At 40.0% G+C, this 19,686-nt stretch overlaps 1 protein-coding gene across 15 annotated transcripts in view; it reads right to left on the minus strand.

Annotated features, from left to right (window-relative positions):
• APBB2 (amyloid beta precursor protein binding family B member 2) overlaps positions 1 to 19,686 on the minus strand; it is a 165,861-nt gene that overhangs the window by 72,132 nt on the left and 74,043 nt on the right. For 8 of the 15 annotated variants that reach the window (XM_038136347.1, XM_038136346.1, XM_038136354.1 and 5 more), the window contains exon 4: positions 13,277 to 14,077. In XM_038136347.1, coding sequence (XP_037992275.1) covers positions 13,277 to 14,077 — 801 coding nt within the window. Of the gene's footprint in view, positions 1 to 13,276; positions 14,078 to 18,031; positions 18,101 to 19,686 lie in introns of all 15 variants that reach the window. The other 7 variants (XM_038136357.1, XM_038136356.1, XM_038136353.1 and 4 more) reach the window with 1 other exon arrangement.

A 19,686-nucleotide genomic window follows, 5' to 3' on the forward strand; every position in this document is an offset into this window, starting at 1 on the left:
TTTGTGGACACGCCAGAGGACTGCAGGTGGCTTTGGAAAGCTGGAAAACCAGTTATGTAGAACGAGAAGGGTACCCTTTCTGGATTTCTATTCACCTTTGCTGCTGAGCAAAAACAAAAGAGTGCAGATAGATCCCAAAGGATTAATACACACACAGTTTCAAGAGCCTGTTTTTCAATGCACAACTTTCACCTTCTCGTTTTCTTCAATGCACAAAGACACCCACCTCCTCTTTTTTTATCAATTTCTTACAAGTTCCTTTAATGTTACACTTCTGCTACTTCAAATGCTCATATACAATGGCAGGCACATTATCTTTTGGCGCTCGGCAAGGATCAAGGTCGCAAAGTTTTTTTAAGGTAGCATTTCAGTACTCACTTGGCAGTTGAAAAAATTACCCCAAGATCAGGATAAAAGTTTCCACATATACAGTTTTAATGTAGGATTGAACTATCCAGGACTAGTGCATGCACTTCATGTGCCCTACTATAAAAATGGATGTAGCAGAATTAGAGAAGACAGACAGATAACAATCTCTCTGCAGAAAGAGACGTAAAGTAGGGCTCTCCATCTTAGAGAATAAATGACAGGGAGGAGGGGAGGATGTCAGAGAAATCTGTAAAATCATGAATAGTGGGAAGAAGGCAAGGATGGAAAGGAAATCATCATTCACTGTTATTTACTGCTTCCTAAAACAGAAGAGCAAGAGGCATCTAATGAAATTATCAGAGAGCAATTTTATAACAAAAGGAAATACTTTTTCATATAATACAAAATTTGATTATGGAGCTCACGGTCACAGGATGTTGTGGATGCCAGAAATACAAATGAGAAAAAAAAATATTAAACAAATTCATGTTAGAAAAGTCTATCAAGGGCAATTAAAGAAAATAACATGAATGACAAACCAAGTCTGAAAGTCCTGAAGCTATCAATTACTGAAAGTGAAAAAGATTTAATAGGGGGAGGACCACTCTATGCTAGCCCTGTTTTTGTTTTTAGTGAAGCCATAAGTTTCTGCTACTGATCCCTGTCAGAGAAGCAACCCATAAAGAACTTCATGAGCCTAAGGTCTGCTATATGGGGCCATTTGGTTATATACAACATGGAACTGTAACCCTTGTAAAAGCTCTGCCTTCCATTTACTCTATTAGTTTATATTGGAAATAGTGGAACTAACATTATTGAAGGACTTTGATCAAAGTTACCACAGCACTTATACTGGATCAGATTAAAAAGCCTCATCTAATGTAAGAATTCTCAAACCATTATTTTCAAGCTTCCTCTAAGGGATTTATATAAAAATATAGATATATATTCCTAGAAGGAAAATACACAATAAATTTATTTTCATAAATACAAAGGTACTTTCCTACCCTAGGATGCAGAATAATCTCATATGACAATAGAAACACAGGAGTTATGGGACTGAATATTATTATCTTTTCACACTCGTCCCCTTCCAACTTATATTAACATGCATCCAAAAGGAAGATTTTACTACTTTTATATCAAATTATGCATCACCATTTCACAAACACAAATTTACTTACAGGCAAACAGAACAGTTGGTCTTAAATACCTGTATGAATAAGGAAAGGGGAACATAGTTGAACTACTGAGGAGCAGTGAACTAACAGCAGATCTGTCTGGTGATTAGTGCAGAGACACTGATGTGGAGAGGTAATTAGCACTGCTTACACTACATGCTTTACACATGACAATTACTACAGTTCAGAAAAGCTCTTATGTCAAAAAGTGTTTACAGTCTTGCTGTCCTGATATAATTTGCAGTCCAAGAAATTTTGGAAGTAGAAAGGAGAGATGACAGCAACATACTGTAAGCAAGATCCTAGCCAGAAATTCAGTTTATGCACTGATAACAAATTCTCAGTGAATCCTGCCACCTGAAAATAGAATTAGCCCAGATAGAACTGTGGCCAGGCAAACACACAATTCTGACATAGCACCTGGAAAGCAATAAACCAAAAGTCAAAATAACCCAATCTGGTGGCCTTTACACTGACCCTTTTGCAGTAATGTTACCACAAGGAAAAACGAGTTTTCTCTCTCTTTTAAACTTTGACCACCACCTTACCCCTCAGCAAGTCATAAAACTACATCCCACCAAAAGAGCTTTAGTGTTTACCAAATGAGGTAGTTGATTTGCTCATTTCTGCAGAATTCAAGCTGCAAGGTTCATTCCTATAAAAAAAGTTTAGTTTTAAAATACTGAAGAAATGAAACACTACTCTTGTGAACTCACACTTGTTTTCAGCATTTTTGACAGAAACTTTTATGACTTTGTGTCTTGTGATATCTGGAACTTTTAAACTCCCTAACTCCTGGAATCAATGGTAAAATTGCAGCTTGTCCACTTAAAAAAACCCAACAAATCAACAAATATTCAAAAAACCTCTCATTACAACACACAGAATCTCCCATGTTTCCAACTCAAAAAAAGGTAAGAACTGAAAAAACTGAACTAAAATGGAAGTGTAACCTAAGAAGATAAACAATGACCTGAAATTTATTCTTGCTTTTGAATACACATTGTTTTTAAACTCCCATTTGGTGACAAGGTGTATTGGTTCCAAGAACAATTTATGTTTGTTTTCCTTTTGTTTTTAGTTGGTTTACTGGCATATATTGAAGAAGATACTAATCTCTGCTTTAGCCTTGATAAATGCATATCATAAGTATCATATCATCACATCTGTAAGTATTCCTGTGCAAGGAAAATGAGGATGTAAAATTAAATGTGTTACTAATAAAGGAGCAACATGTGAAAACTCCCTCTCCTCCCTTCTACTTCCAATACTTGATCTATCCATTTGCCCTGTCTGCAGATGGGGTGGTTTGCAGAGGAAAACAAAAGAGGTCTACTATGCAAATAATACACATATTCCTCCAACCACAATAAAGTTTAGTTGTACACTTCAATACTTAAAATAGAACCAGTAATTATTATTACAGTATTTTTAAAGTGTGGTCTGCCAGGAGAGCAACTTTTAAATCAGTACATTTTGCCTGTGTTTTTGCTTAAATACTGTCTGACAGTTTTGTACTGATGTCAACAAAATTTGGAAGTAGTGAACCTCAAACATTGGTTGAACACATAGATAAAATCTCCACTTACTTCTGGCAGAGAGAGAATCCACCCTTCTGCATCATTCCTGGAAAACCACAACTAAGCAGCATCACTACTCAATTGGCTTCATCTCGGAACAGCTAAAGTTTGTCCCAGGTTAACAACAGGCTCCCTCAAGCCAGAGAGACTTATCCACAAAAAAAGGTGATTTCCTCTGGGAAGTGTTGAGTACACTGGACCATGCCCCACTATCTTCTGGACCAGCTTTTCAAAACTTCAAGTGGATGTGGACAGAAGCCACTGGGAAGAACAGAGAATGGGGAAACTTCCACTGTCACCCTATTCCTAAGGCAGTTTATTTTAAGATGCTGCATTTTCCCTGTGAAGTAATTGGAGGATTAGAAAATCTTAAGTAATAGGAGTTTGGTATATTCAAAGTACTGAAATCTGGAGTATAGTTCTGAAAGAGAGAATTTACCTGTGACATGAAATCAGGAGAACTAGGGAAAACAAATCTTCTATTAATGATCATACATTAATTTTGATGTTGCATAAAAGTCTTATTTCCTGAATACACATAGGCAATATAATTTTACAAAGCCTAACACACCCATTTTAGCGGGAAAAAAAACAATCCTGTAAGAAAAATGAAATAAACTTCCTCTTCCATGCCAGTGGAAGCTTAGCCCTGAAATCCCTGTTGTTCTGACGTCATCTTCCTACTTTTCAGATATCTTTGTAACAAAAAGCATTGGTTATGTTTCAGCACAATTAACCAAAGGAAATTAAATCAGCCAGGAGACGACAAAGTTCCTTAGTTGATCCACTGACAGCTTCCATGGGCAAAAATGGGAGACTCATTATTTTGTTCTAGTTAAGCACAAAAGAATAATACGGTAATTTAAAACCAAATATTATCTTGAAATTCTGCTAGAGCTGGAGTGTGACAAACAATGCTAATTTACCCACAAAAGAAAAAAGTGAACTAAATTACAAATAATTTTACAAAAGCCAAACCAAACTGCTTCTTATTATTAGTTTGTTTCTCTAAGAAGCAAATACAGTTGTGCTGTTTAATTACAGTTCCCCTGTAAAGAAGAGAAAAAATTGTGTAAAGGTTTTGTGTGAATCAGCTTTCTAATAAGACATCCTTTTTCTATCTCAACAAATTGATTTATCTAGAACTGTCAAGAAGGACAAAAAAAATCCAAGATATTACTCAACATTCTTTGACAGCTCTCAATTCAATACTGGCTATAAACTGTCTCACCTTTCTAACTCCCAAACCCACACTCAGTACTGCAAAAGTTTCTTTACCTTGAACTTTAGGGAATGACTAGGGGTACCACTATTACACTGTTTAGAGATATTTTTTCTTCCCTTTGACTACGAGAAAAATACAGGGGAAGAATTTGTCACGTATAAAGGAGAAATGGGAAGTCTGGTTTTTAATGTATTTTAAATTTATGTAAAGATCTTCAAGCTCTATGGATCACAAATATAAAACATCACTTGTCAATTCACTACTGAAATAATGAACATTCAGGAAGATACTGCTGCAACCTAAACTGTCAGATACCAGCTGATTTTCCACTGAGCAGAATTTTTAATAACAGATAAAATAATTGCATTCAGCATCCAGGCCAAAGTGACACTGTTGACCAGTGCTAGGATAAAGTACAATAGAAGTGTTACTTACAGTTACTAGATGCTCCTGTATAGTTCAACATGTACTGATCTGTCACCAGCATCCTTTAAGTTTGCTATACACATGTCCCAACAGCTTCATATTCTCCTTCTGTGTAGCATCTCCAATTCAAATATAAGAAAATACACTGCTGTGTTTAAACAGACACTCACTTAATTAGTCGAACGAGGAATGGTACTTTGGATGGGAGGGAAGAGACCACCCCCATTCAACTGCCAGTAAATGTAACAGAGAAAACACCACATGTTGACCATATAAATGACTACATTTTCTAATAAGCCAAGAAAAAATAAGAGAGATGGCTATACATGGATTTCAGCAGTGTGTGCATATACTGCATCCTCCACTGAATGCATTCCAGCTTGCAAGACATTGATGAATTTTCTGACTGACTCTGCTTAGGAGACAAGCTTTTGAAACAATACTTTCAGCCCACAAGCTTTTAGATGACAATCAAATCAAGATTTAATCAGTTCAACTTTGAACCAGAACAGCCCCTCATCCTGCAGATCAGCCTCCGAAAATATATTTACGTTGATTTTTTTCTCTTCTGCTGCCTGTATAAACAGGAGAAGTATAAAAAAATGTAAAGCAAAGATCCACGCTTCGAAGACAAAATTCTTCTTAAGGCTGTAAGCCTCTGACTTCCTGAAGGTGCATTGCAGGAATGGTAGAAATTGATTTAGTGAAAGGCTTCTATTAGTGAGAGCGCTGTTCTCATTGCAAAGTCCCTCCCCTTGCTATAATCAATAATTTAAGCAAAGCCAAGAATCATGTCAGACAAAATGACCAGGATAACTTAACTGTCTCTTTCTTACAGAGTACAAGTAAAATTAAATTAAGGTCTGAATGGGAATGTATTCTAATTTAATAATTAATTTGGCCAATTTGAGTTGTGCCTTTGGCTTTCATGTTGAGTAGGGGAGGAGGGATGGGGTCCTCTGTTCCTTACTAAAAACTTCTCAGGTTCAGAGAAGTGCCCAAAATCCACTTCCAAGAAGTAAAAGCCATAACCTTTGATTTGGAGTATTTTTTTAGTTATGTGCAAACAAAAATGTGCTCTACAAAGTTAAAGCTCTGACTTGTGGATCATGACAATGCTACTCCTCTCTCAGTGCCCTGCAATGTCTGAGTTAATATAACTGATGCAGGGTTTAAAATTTACTTTGAGCTCTGCAGAATCTCAATTCAAAAGCAATCAAAACCACAAAAAATGTGTTTAGTTACATTGTGTTGTTGTTTAGGATTAAATAGTTTTATTAAGGAACAGTTTCATTGAAGAGTTCTGAGAATGATTTTCAAGCTAAAGCCTTGAAGTAGTCTTAATATGTAATAAATCAGTCCAGTGTATCAAATTATATACACATAAAATAATCAACATAACAAATAGCAGTTAAAAAACAATCCCTATAATACACCACCATATAAAAAAAGGATTAAAATGTCTCAGAGACATTATAAGCAGGAAACAAAAATATATGCTTTATATTTGGAGTTGTCCTCTCCTCTCTCTCCAATGATTTCTCATCACCAAAGGATCATGGAGGAATCTACGATGCAAGCCGAAGGACACACACTGCTGGGGTTTACAAAACCAGATCCAGACACTGCAAGGAGCCGACTTAATGTCATTATCTTGAGCTCTGTGGCATCCAGATATTGGACATTTAGGGCCTAATCCTGAGTACCCAGGGGCTCTCAGTATGAAGCAATTGAGTCTTAACAGCAAACACATGTGCTTTCATGGGATTGCTTAAAAAAGGCTTCATGTCCCTTCAGGCAGGGACCAGACATCCACTCCCAAGCCAGGACTGAGGTCAGAGCAAGGTCTCTGCAGCATGCCAGGTCATATCACACAACACCTCTTCTGGCCCATGGAGATGCTCAGTACTGCTCTGAATCTACCCACCTTCTCCTGATGCAACAGCAACAAACCCACAGCTGCTGGCAGCACCATCTACCCCATGTCTTGGTGGTACATGCTATAGGTTTCTGTATATCCAGAAATTTCTGTCTATGTCCTTCACTGTACAGACATATCCTTCCACAGGGGCTTGAACTAGGATCTGACTTTCTCTTAGCAGTACTTCAGTATTAAATAACTCAGAGCTCCCCATTTTTGTGTTCTTTGAGTTTTCAGAACTTCTGTGAAATAACATCCCAGAAAGGGCAAAATCCCCAATACTCATTTCTACTGTCAAACTTAGTCCATCTGATTTACTGTCATGGCCTTTGCACTAGTCTTGCTTGCCTAACCTACTGTCTACAAACATCCCTGCTTGCTTCCAGCTCTCCTGCAGTTGGTGCCAAGTCCTTATTTATCTCCACAGCTGCATATTATTCACTCTCCTTTTGCTTCCCCCTCCAATGCATTCTTCCTCCAGGTCATGCTCCCATCTTCCAGCCTATCCTCCCCACTTCACAACTCACATGTTGCCCAATCAGCTTTCTTCTCTGAGAGCAGGAGGGAGGCCAGCTCACCACCGCTGGGATCACAGCAGGTGCTCACAGCAACAACCACAGGGGCCCAGGCTTTGCATTTCCCCTCTGCAGAGTGCAAAGAGGCAGAAATATCTTCTGAGCAGGAAACCCCCAAACTGTGCTGGCCATCCCCAGCTTGTGCACCTGGTGAATGGCTGCTACCCCAGCATCTGCAAGGTCCTTAGAGAGCTCAAGGTCCACTGCAAAGACTAGAGACTCATTCTGCTGAGTGGCCATACCATTTCTCTACCACACCTCCTGCAGCTGACATACAGGAGCCTAGAAGATAACAAACAAGCACCCAAACAGGCTGCAAAGAGCTTCAGAGCACACAGACCCCACCTAGAAGAATATAACCTTGTTCTCAGCTTGCCTGAACAAACAGAAGCCTGCACATTAAGCGTCCTCCCAAAGGTAACACTGTTTCTTCCTTCCCTTCCCCAGAGATATCAATACCCATTTCAAAGCATCAATCAGGTGGATTGAAGTTTGGCCTGACTTCTATGCAGCATTCAGAAGTGCTGAGGCAGAGGTTTACTGGATCGATTTTGGCCATAATTTTTTATTACTTGAACAGCTTTATGAACTGGAAAGTTTTTTTGGTTTGGTTTTTTTTATTTTTTTTTTTTTAAGGAGAGGTGCTTTGTCTGGTATCAGCTTACTGTGGCTCTTCTTCTGCACAACTTCCGCCATTATCATCCCTCTGAAATCAGGATCCTGACTTTTTCCCATTACCTTCTCTGTTTTTTCTTCTGTGATTTGTCTTTCCCTTCCTCTTTGCTTGGTCCTGTGTCTGAAAATCCTAGGCATAGAAGAGCTTTTCCAGCAAGATTCATTTAACCTGAGGGAGGACATGCAGCATCCAGAACTACACACTTCTATCCCTAAACTACAGAAGCTTGGAAAGTTTCCAAAAATAGTTTGTCAAGTTAAGTACCTGACATGATTAAGTTATTTACCACTTCTGAAACTTGAGTCTGCCCTACAGATGCTCAGAAGAGTTTTCCACTTTGCCACAGCACACAAAAAGCATGTCCTAATATCTCTTAACATTACACACTCATGTAAAGTGCATTGTGGAGTTAAGGGAAATGTGCAGTGCTCTGGGCATCTTGTGAACCACTCAGGCAGTAGCATGAGGCTGGCATTTACTTCTCTGTGTTGTGTTGGCACCACCTCTACTCCCCATTGCCACCTTTTGCTTTCCCATGGAGGTATTCCATATGTTCCAGGTGCAGGCCCTGCAGGCATTTGTTTATCCCACAACTACACATTTTACTGAATAGCAAAATATTCATTTTTAACACTCTCAAAATCATAGTACTGCACTTGTACAAAGCAGCACTATGATATTTTCTGGATTAGGAATTATGTGCTTTACCAAGGTAGCATGGGAAGTGTCCCTGAAAAGACAAACACCAAACAAGAAACGAAATCTCAAGGGCAAAACAACCCAGTGATCAGACTCCCATCAAGTGGCCAGAAGTTCAGCTGGACTAAGGTCAAAATCAATGAAGCTGTGTCAGTTAATACTGGGCCACATTTGACACTACTTGTAGCTAAAGGACAGAGCTAGCCACAGCAATGCTTTAGTAGTCACAGCACAGCCACCACAAGGCAGCTGTCTTCAAACTCAATCTCCCTCAGACCCAGGGCACCCAGGGAAAGATGTCACACTAGGAGAGAGCTGTTTTTACAGAGAATATGACAAACCATCCTAGATCCTTTTGGAACAATACAGCAGAGATAAACAGGCAGCTATTTTTAAAACAGACACAGTAAATGAACAAATTTCATTTCTGCACTACAGGGCAGGTGTTTCAAACTCTACTCAGCTGGTTAATTAATCTGTGAGTGTTACCTAATGTGCATCCTGCTCAGCCTGTGATTGTTTCTCAAAATGCAAGTCCTAGCTCTTGCCTCTTCTCTGCTGCCTGTCTTGGACACCACCAGACATCTCAAGGGACACCAGGTGGGCAGTTGAACCAAGCTCACTCTAGAGAGGAAATCGAATGGCTCTGACGAACTGAAAAATCATTATCTTTTTGGCAAACAGTTAAGTATGAAACTGGAACTGTAACACATTAGGGAAAACCTCTCCTGTAGTCCCAAATTTTGGTAATTGCAAACAGTTTGGAAGAGGATATTGATCACTGCTAAATAAAGCTATCTATTCTCCCATTCTTGAATTTAAGCATGTTAATTCACTTTTACACACCCGTTTTTGTTATCTACCTCACATCAAAAGGCTGCTGATTATTACTCTTAATTGTGGAATTTCAAGTCAGAGCACTCAAACATCCAAGATAAGGATTTAGGTAGCTCCACTGAGAATCACAGAATAAAACCAACCTGACTGCCTAAACAGAGCAAGCAGCCTCCCTGTGCAATCGATAGTGGCAATGTGTACTTGAGAGGATCATCTTTCAAGTTCAATTTATTTTATAGCCTTCTACCAGTAGACCATGATACTGTGAACATTGTATAACCATGGCCGCCCTTGAAGTTTTATTTCTTTTATACTGACCCTAAAATCTTCTTATATGGATGGCTAAATAAGAGACAAACATGCAGTTAGTAACTTCACATGCAGAATGTTACCTACACACACACTAGGGATATAGAGCAGTAGTCACCTTTCTTATTTCATAAGCAGTCAGCAAAATGGCCAAGCCTGAGACTATAAAACACGTACTGTTCTTGAGATATGGTTATCAGTAACATGCAGGATTAAAAAAATATAACATCCCAGTATTAAAATTTGCCAGCCTTTAGGAGATGCACAGCAGTTGTGAACCAGAGACTCTTATTCCCAAAAATCTGAAAATTGGGTGTTTACTTAGAGCCCTACAACTGTATAGGTGGTTCTCTGTCCAGTTATGTAGGACTTGTGTTAATCCACAATGTAACTGAATGTATTTTTAGTACATAAATCTTTTTCCCCACTCAGGAACACAGAAAATGTGTTCTGAGCAAGTAACAGACTTCTTGTCTGTATCAGATAGGTACTGCAAAGGAAGAATCGTGCTTTTAAGAGGACATCCATTTTAATTTGGTCAAAGATGCCGGTTAAAATCAGAGACAGAATTGACCACTGCTATAAGTCTTTCCGACAAGCTCATGATTTACTGTAATTTTTATTGTATTAGGAGGGTTATTCTCCCCAGCCATGCTGTTCTTTCAGAGCACTGGGCTCTCTTTGCAAGAGCAGCACTCCTGATCCCCAAGGGCCGCTCTCCCAGCTGCCCTTTCTGCACAGGAGGGAACTGGTTTATCTGTAACCAGCTGTTAAACTGCCCTCTGCTCTCTGCTCAGAGACCAGCAGCAGACAGGCACTGGCATACTGCAGTTGCACACAGCAGCAGTGCTCCTGAGAAAGGACACTTGTGGATTTAATACCCCTTTGATTTCAACTAGGGAGAGACAAGGCACCATGTGAGCCAAAGGCTGAGAGACCGGGGAGCCAGAGGAGGCTGCTGCCCCTGCACATCCTGCCACAACCCCAAAGAGAGCAAGAAGGGCAGCTGGCATAGAGCAAGCAACACCTGTGGCTCTCTAGCATCATGTGTCCCACATCTCAGGAACTTCCTAATTATGGGGCTATTCCTGGCTCTAGAAGGAGGGGGGGGTATTTAAATTAAAAGAGAAAGCAAAAGCAAATTCCAATTTTCTTGTTGGTTTGGAGACAAAGAGAATTCTTTTTATTTCCTGAAGAATCCCTATTTCTAATTCATTAGAGATTATTACACAGAGCACTGCACTTTACTATGGTGGAATAACTTTCCACTGAAATAGTTTTTCAGGTGATACAAAAATTAAGAAATGTGCCTGCCTTCTAGGGAGCTTCTTAATCAAAAAAACAAATAAACAAAACCAAAGAAGCAAACAAACAAAAACAAAAAAAAAGCAAGCCACAAACAGAAAACATCACTTTAATTCTCTCCTAGATTTGAGCTCTGGGCCATGTGCTTTGCTGCTGCTTGCACCACAAAGATTCATACAATGAATACATACCAATGTATCCAGGTGAAACTGATGAATACACAGAGAGAGAGAGAAGGACTAGGTAGATAGTGTAATAACACAAGATGAGTTTCCTTTGAAAGCCAGACTAAGAAAGTTTCTTGAGAGAGAAGGAAGGAGCACTCCCCATGATGTAAACCCAGTTCTGGTCCATTTGCAGTATTAAAAGCACCTGGAGCTGGTGTGTGGCTATTCGTGAGACCCTCCAAATGACAGAGGATGCAGCTGGATAGATAGAGCAGGTCCCAGGGGAGATGCAGTGCCTGAGGCCAAGGGAGGCAGATTCCTTGTTTGGGGGACTGCCTGCAGTGCTGGGTGTCAATCAGCTCTGGTGGCAAGTCACTGCCTGTCTCTAGGAAGGCTGCCTGAAAACCCATTAGGGCTTGGCATGTGCTAAGATCTCGATGACATCCCACTGCTTTGCTGACTACAGGTTTTTGCTGCTTCTAAAATCACTGCTGACTCTTTTTTTTTTTTTTTTTTTTTGAGTACTAAATCTCAGAAAGAAGGTTAGATAGCTGAAAGCACTAATAAAATTATCTGAAAGTTGAGGTCTGTGTAGATACACATACAGCTAATTTCCCTGGAGAAGAAGAGTTTCCTCCAAACATATTTCTTACACTGTGCTGTGCTTCTGGTGTTCAGTGCCCGTTATTAATGGATTCTATCATATCTGTTTATCAACATTAACATTTGTTTAAATAAATCAGTTGTTTTGTATCTTTAAATTGAGTTGTATTTATTTTTTACCTCATCACTCAGAGAGAAGGTCAAGGCTCTTGAAAACACCTTTTTCTTCGACCACACATAGAAGTATCCTACCCTAAGGAGACTTCAGGAGGATTTTATCCAAACAATTATGCATTCTGAGAGCAATCCATTAAGAATAAAGCTTTCAGGATTTTTGAGTTGCACAACTCCAAAAGAAAACATATGAAAACAAACCAACAAAAATACCTCACAAAACAACATTCAGATTTCCAGGACTTAAATCATGAAATATTGTTAAGAGTGGGAAGAGCAAGACAAAACAATTCAGAAGACCTAAAAGAAGCATATTGTTATTTTCAACAGCGTCTTCTCAGGAAAACCATATTTCTATCATATTTCTGTATAAACTGAAATGCTAAATACAATCTCTAGACTGAACATTATCAATTCCCCAGGTATCTGCTGGACTGCATTCTTTTATGGATGAACTGTTCTCAATACTGCAGGTTTTCTTCACTTCCCACAAGTCATATGACTAAAACTCTACTGCATATTTTTTCCCCTAGATAAATGTCTTTCTTTCTTTGGGCCCTAACATCTATTATTGGAGCATAAATGCAAGGCTTGGGAGCACTGAACTGTGAAGACCCCACATGATGCTCTCCTCCTACCCCAGATGCAGTGGCAGTGAAGAGCACTGTCCATGCCCAAACCCACAGACCTCCAGGATGACACCACCAGGGCTCACTGCATGGCTCCTCAGCTGGGAGGACTTCTCTTTACCCATGTTGGCACATAGGGAGGGAGCATCATCAAATGACACACTTACAAAGTTGTCAATTACAAAAATAAAAATTTTCACTGAACCTAAAAATCATCATTCAGAAAAGCTTTTTTGTTGTGTGAAGGTAGCTATCAGTAGTTCAGCATCTCTCAACAACCATGCTCTTCTCACAACACGCACCCACTGATTATTGAAGAGCAATTATTTATAAAGTAGCAAGAGGTGCAGTCAGCATATTTCTAGGACCCTGTATAGGCCATCTGCTGGTGCCTTTCTTAAAGCTGCTACAATCAACCAGGAAGCTTCCAAGCATTCCGAGCAGACAAGCAGCTGTGTGCAAGGCCAGTGCTTGCATTTTGATTCAGTCCACTTCCCCAGTGAAGCTGCAAAACCACCTCTGTCCTTCCTGGCACCAGCTGAGGAAAGCTAAGCAATCCCTTTCTCAAGCAGTGGCTGTCAGGAGCCTTTGTTTGTGTACCTGTTTCATCGGGCGAGCTCGGCGAGGCGCTGTCCTGGGACAGGGTAGTCCAGCTGGAGTCCTCATCACTTGGGGCCAGGTTTTGAATCCTGTGGAGGGCACAGTCTGTTTTGGCCCCAGTTTTTGGGTGATCCTTCTTTGTCTCAGGGCTTGATGACACTGTGGCAACCTGGCCATCCTCTGGGCTTGGCATCTTGTTCTGTTTCCGTGGCAGGACTTCCCCATTGACAATAACGGTAGAAGCCTGGCTGTTGCTTTGCGCAGACTTATCTTCCATCCCAACAAAACCCTGCTCCAGATCTCGAGCTGATGTCTCTAGATCTGCATAGTAATTCAGGAAGCTCTTGGTCCTTCTCGGCTGCGAGGGTAATATTTCACAGCCAGAGGAATCCTGCAGGATTGGCTCATTGCTTTCAAACTTCTCAGAAGTTACATTTACGCCTGCAGTGGTACCGAGGTTTTTGTTGGGATCCTGCTGTCCCTGCTCGGCAGCTTTCCTGAGCTGGTTTTCTCCATTCTTCACCAGCTTTATATTGGCAGAGCCGTTCCCCAGAAGGGGCTGAACTGCCGGATCGGAAAGACCCATGGCTGTCTGAATGTTAGTGAGCGCGTACTTTTTCCTGCATTTGGGAGGAGTGCTGTTCTTGGTCTCCGAGTGCCTGATTTCTGCATTCAGGAGCTCGTTGTGGGAGGAGCGCAGGTTCAGGGTGTTGGGCGGGGTGGCGGGGCTGTTGCGGTTCACGACGTCCGTCGCGCTGCCGCTCGCCATAAGCACCGCCAGCGCGTCCACGCCGGAATCGACTGCAAAGCAAAAGGAACACTCGTCAAGCACATTCCTTACACACCCTCTTTTGCTAGGGCTTCTGGTAAAGGCATGTAGCACTTTAGGTAATTGTTTTACAGGAGGAAAATTACCACAACCTAAGTGGGTAAGAGAAGAGACAAAAGCTAATCTTATTAAATAAGGAAGAAAAGAGGCAGAAAAAAATACAGAGAGATGATCGGGACCACGAAGATGAGAAAAAGCAGAAAGCTTGACCCTATACAAGACAATTTTATGGCGGATTTTTCATTTCTGAATCTGGTACAGCCAGGCTCTGGGACAGCAGGGGTGGCCTTTGCAAATGCCTGGGACTCTCACTATCTTACCATAACTCAGTATTTCACCTCTGTCTTGGATGAGGAGAGAAATAAGTCCTCAAGTGCTCATCACTAGGAAGCAGAAATTTGAACTATTTCTAAGCAGACTGCAGACAGATGCTGCTTCTTTTTCATCTTTGGGTAGTGCTGTTACTGCTCAACCTGACTGGCTGGTCAGCTGTTGACTCCTAACACTAGCATTTTCTCTATCTTTCTTTCTTTCCCCTCCCTCCCCTGCCACCTTCCTTTTTCTTTTTTTTTTAGGGAAGGGAAGTAGAGGGTCAGGAAATACAAGTAGAAAATCACAAAGGTGTATTTGATTTCCAGGGGCAGGGAAGAAAATCCGTTGACAAAATACCCTGCTGGAATTCAATCAATTTCAAACAAAGGGCTTGCTCCAGAGATGGTTCATAATTTCTATAGCTCACAAAGTTCAAGCTTAAGGATAAAACATACATCCTAGGGCAGAGTAAACATACTACCCTGTTAAATTCTTTTGTCTGCTTTTAAACAAGTTTCAGATTTTTCTTAGCCATGGGCACAGCTCATATTTTAAAAAAATATTAAGTTTATTGAGGGAACAGATTTTTAGACTATTAAAAATTATCAAAATATAGCTCTTAAAAAAAACTCATTTAAAAACCCCTGTAATTTGTTCCTGTACTGTCTATTTATGGCTTCCACTAATCTGCACAATACTCCATGAACACCTCAATTCACTGTAACAGTCACTTTTGTTTTATACCTGGCAACTAAATTAGAGGCCAATTAATAAATCACTCCCATCTGCCACAACATGAAACACCCTTTCTGTTGTTCCTAATTCTCAGTTATCATTGACTGCTTATATTGCACATAAAAAGGTATCAGGGGCTTATCCAGGAATGAAAAGCTGTAATTTGAGCTAGCCGACGACAGATCATTGCAGCTGAGCTGTGCTGCATCTTTGGGTATTTGATACATGACAGAACTGACTGCTGTACAGATTTACAAAAGATTAAATATATGGGTTTTAAAATAACATATAATACATAAACAGAGTGAAAAGGAGCACTTCACATTGACACCTAAATGCAGGCACAGTTGCCAGTGTTCCCTCCTCTTTCATGTGCTGTCAAAGCTGCTCACTTTCAAACACGACTCTGGTTCATTTGTAACCAAGCAGATCAAGTAATAATACCCTTTGTCCCCTGAATTACCCACCCAGCTGTTGAAGAACAATTTCTAAAACTTGTTAAAAACAGAATTTAAACTAAATTTTACAATTTTTCATGTTTGCCAATTTCTCAAGCCCTGGTCAGTCAGTCTAAACCAACTGCAAATTCTTTAGAAGATGGATCACCCCATGGACATGCTATGCCATCATCTTAGGCAACAGCTAACAAACATCCTGGAAAAAACTTTAGCCAGAAGAGACTTTAAAACACAACCACTACAAAATTGAAAGGAACTTTATAAATTACTTCTCAGATAAACATGTCATAAACACACACAGACCTTCCTGGATCTTGTTCAAAACCAGTCAGGTCTAATGTAAGCATGGTTGCATCCGATCAGATGTTACCAAAATGTTTTACATGAAACAGCTTCTATATATCAAATGGCTGCTTTGTACTCTTTTCCAAATCACTCAAAATCTGACAACGTGAAAGTCACATAAAAAAAGTAAAGCAGTAGGGCAGGATAATTTCCCCCCCACATTGCATGACCTTTAGAATTTGTGCAATTGCATGGTATCTGGGGATTTCACTAGATTACATTTTACTTCATGCTTCAGCAAATTAAAACAAGCATTTATGTTTTTCACCAATAAATACAATTACAATATAGAACAAGACAGAAATTTATTCTCCTTTGTTACAAATGAGCTACTTCATGCAATGTTTGCCACTATTTTTGTCACTGAACAAATTTCTTAAAAAATAATCTTCCTCCATAAAGCTGAAGTATTTGCCTGCCAGCTTATCTTTAGCTTGTCCCCTGCTGTTATTGTTTCATTGCTCGGAAATATTGTAAAGAATAAGACCTTGGCAACATTGCAACACAATGTATTACATTTTACTAATCTGCTTGATTAAGGTTCTCCACTGGTTTGATGAACATTGGCACATAGTTCAACGCCTGAGCCAAGGAGTCTTTGCGGCTCACACAGTGTTTGCCACTTGGGTGTTAAGCTGGGCTGGTGCATGACCATGAACAGAAAAATGTCAAAACAAACCTTTCACTAGACACCATCTCCCCTCCTGACCCCATCTCAGGTGATTAGTTGATCAAACCATCATGATCAAATGATCAATGAACAGGCAGAAGCAGCACAAGGAGTGCACAGAGTGAAGCCAGCTGCTCTCTTGGGGACCACGAGAGCCCTGCACTCCCAGCCACGCCCTGGATGCACTCGGCCAGCTTCCATCTGCTCTTGGAAGCAGATAGATGTGAGAAAAAAGGAGAAAAGAAGGCAAAAAGAGAAGAAATAGAGATGGGCAGATCTTCCATCTCAAGGGTAGAAGTTGCTATGAGACTGGGACTAACTAAAGCACCAGAAAAATTGGAATGCAAGGAAACACCTAAGAGCACTGAGGAAAGATTGCATAGTAGAACAGTGTAAGGAAGAAGAGCAATAGCCTGTCCCTCCTCCTTTATACAGGACACGATGCTTGAAACACATCACTTTTCACAGAGGAAGCACGTGCCAACTCTCTAATTAAAGACTTCAATGAAACGCAGGAACCCTAGATTCCTGCACCCAGGGCTGCCACGGGCAGACTCCATCCCCCTCTCAGACAGCTCCTTGTGCTGCCTGGCTACCAGCAAGGACCAGGCTACTGGCACAGGGCACCATATTTTCAATTTCTTTACCTTCTGTTTGCTGAAAAGCAAACACAAATGGACAAACAGACCAGGAATCACTGAGTTGATACATGTATCTCAGTTTAAGTGGGGGAACACTGCTAAATTGTAAGTGACTAAAAGTAGGGTATTACACTAAAAAATATTCTACTCTGGTGAAAAGCTAACAACAATTAGAACATTATCATTACTGGGAAAAGTAACATGGTTAAATTGCTGATTCTTCAAGACAGCACTTAACTCAGTAGAAGATCTGTCATAGCAATTCATTAAGGGTTTCAACTTGCTTACTTTTTAAAAGAACTCCCAGCCTCAATTGTAGACTTCTAACCTTCTTACAGATATAGATGAAAATACTTTTACCACTATAATGTGTTTAACACAGAGTAGTGCCAATTCTCTAATGATCATAATAATACAAATAATGCTATTACTTGAATGGCTTTTTCGATGTTTTTCAATCTTGTCATGTAACTTTCAGAGCTAGAAGAAAGAGAGAGAAAATGTCATTGCAAATAAAGAATAGTGCATGACCAATTTGTCTCTGCCAAATAATGACTTATTTGCATCCTATTGTTTATGGGAAGTTTTAAAAAAAGCTCAATAGAGTTTCTTCAAAAAGGCACGGTTAAAAAAAATGAAGTGCTTTCTCTTTTTCATGTGCAAGTGCAAAATGAAAGTGAAATATAGACCTGGAAAGAAGAAGAAGAAAAATAAGAGGAAAATTTCACATATTTGCATAGCAGAATCTTTTAAAGGGCATCTGACCTGGAAGTACTTCTGACATGGCTCGCGGGGCGTCAGCAATGCATCAGGAAATAGATTATAATTTGAAATCTGAAAAGAGGGACCATTTAAGAATTAAAACCAAAGGAAAACACAAAAGAAAAATACCACATTTTAGAAGCTCCTGAGAGATGTTAAGCATTCTAAATAAAGCTCACAGCATAACAGTGAGGATCTTCTGAGTTTTTAATGATATTTGACAGTCAATAAAGTATGGGAGAGGCTAATCTGCAGCAACACAAACATGTAATTAAAAATACCTATGATATTTTTGTTAATGTACAACTTTACTAGGGCATAAATTCAAAAATATTCTCCAGTTTTAGTCAACATACTGTAGCAAAAACTTAAATACATTGGAAAATACATGGTTTTCCCAATTACCTGATTATAGCTTACTCAGGAAACCACAGCAGCATTGGTAAAAAAAAACACAGCAGGAAGGCAGGTTCACAAGAAAATTTGCAGAATGAGATCTAGCACATGAAACTAAGAAGCACAGGGTTGATCTCACAGGGGGAATCATAAAAAGAAAATTAGGCAGTAAATTCTAGTATTGGACCCTTTCCTGGCCATCTTCTCATAAATAAACCATTTTACCCTGAATTCTTTGGTTTGGATACAAATGACACACACAGGGAGAGACAAGGTACTCATGGAAATTTTTGCCACTGCATCTAGGAAAGATAGGAAAAAATAATACAAATCTTTCCAAAAAGCAGACTTCCCTTCTGCAAGGATATTTCTTGAGTACAAAATATTTAATGACAACTTCATGCCATGGGTCTTATACACTTGGGCTTTAGTTTAAGTCTAAGCAGCTGTAGAGAACACCTTCATCCTGCAATGACTGCAGCCCAACACCAGCTAACTCCCTTCACTTCAAAAGGTGAATCCCAATGTTAAAACATTCATTCTAAAACTATGACCAGCTAAATGGCAACAGTTAAACAGATGTCAGCCAAAAGCATCCTAATAAACTCCAGATTTACATTGTTAGCTAAAATCAGCATCGAGACTAGAAGCTTTCTTAGTATCAAATGTCTTCTTACCTAGATAACTATACAAATTCCAGTCAACACCTAACACTTTCAGAATGGAAAAGGAAAGAATATATTCAAATGAAGTGCTATGGTAGATCAGAGACTACAGCCAATGATTTTCTTCTTGCTGCTCCCTCTGGCAGTGACATCTTAGCTGGAAAGCTAAGAGGAGCTTGGAAGCTGGAAAGAGAAAGCTCAGCAAAGCCAAGAAAGCGAATTATGATGGTGGGCAGAGCAGTTTGGGGAATGCAAGAGCAGGAAAGAAGCAAGGCTGCCAGCACCTTACACATGGTACTCTCCAATCTGTCTGCACATGATTCCACACAAATCTCTGAGTCGCTGAGGGTGGGAAGAACCTCTCCAGATCATCAAATACAACACTCCTGCCCAAGCAAGTAATCACTGCTGCCCTCTCTACTCCACCCTGGATCTATCCTCACATCAGAATGAAATCGCCACTTCAACCTGATTGCTAAACGCAGCTTCTCCCATTTCCAGCTATTTCCTGCTTCAACTAGTCCTACTGAAGTCACCATCTGGTAGCCAGCTTTCTGTCCTGGCTCCTCCATCCCCAAGAGGCACCCTGCCAGTCCC

This window comes from Motacilla alba, chromosome 4, assembly GCF_015832195.1.
Source record: "Motacilla alba alba isolate MOTALB_02 chromosome 4, Motacilla_alba_V1.0_pri, whole genome shotgun sequence".
Classification (NCBI taxonomy): domain Eukaryota; kingdom Metazoa; phylum Chordata; class Aves; order Passeriformes; family Motacillidae; genus Motacilla; species Motacilla alba.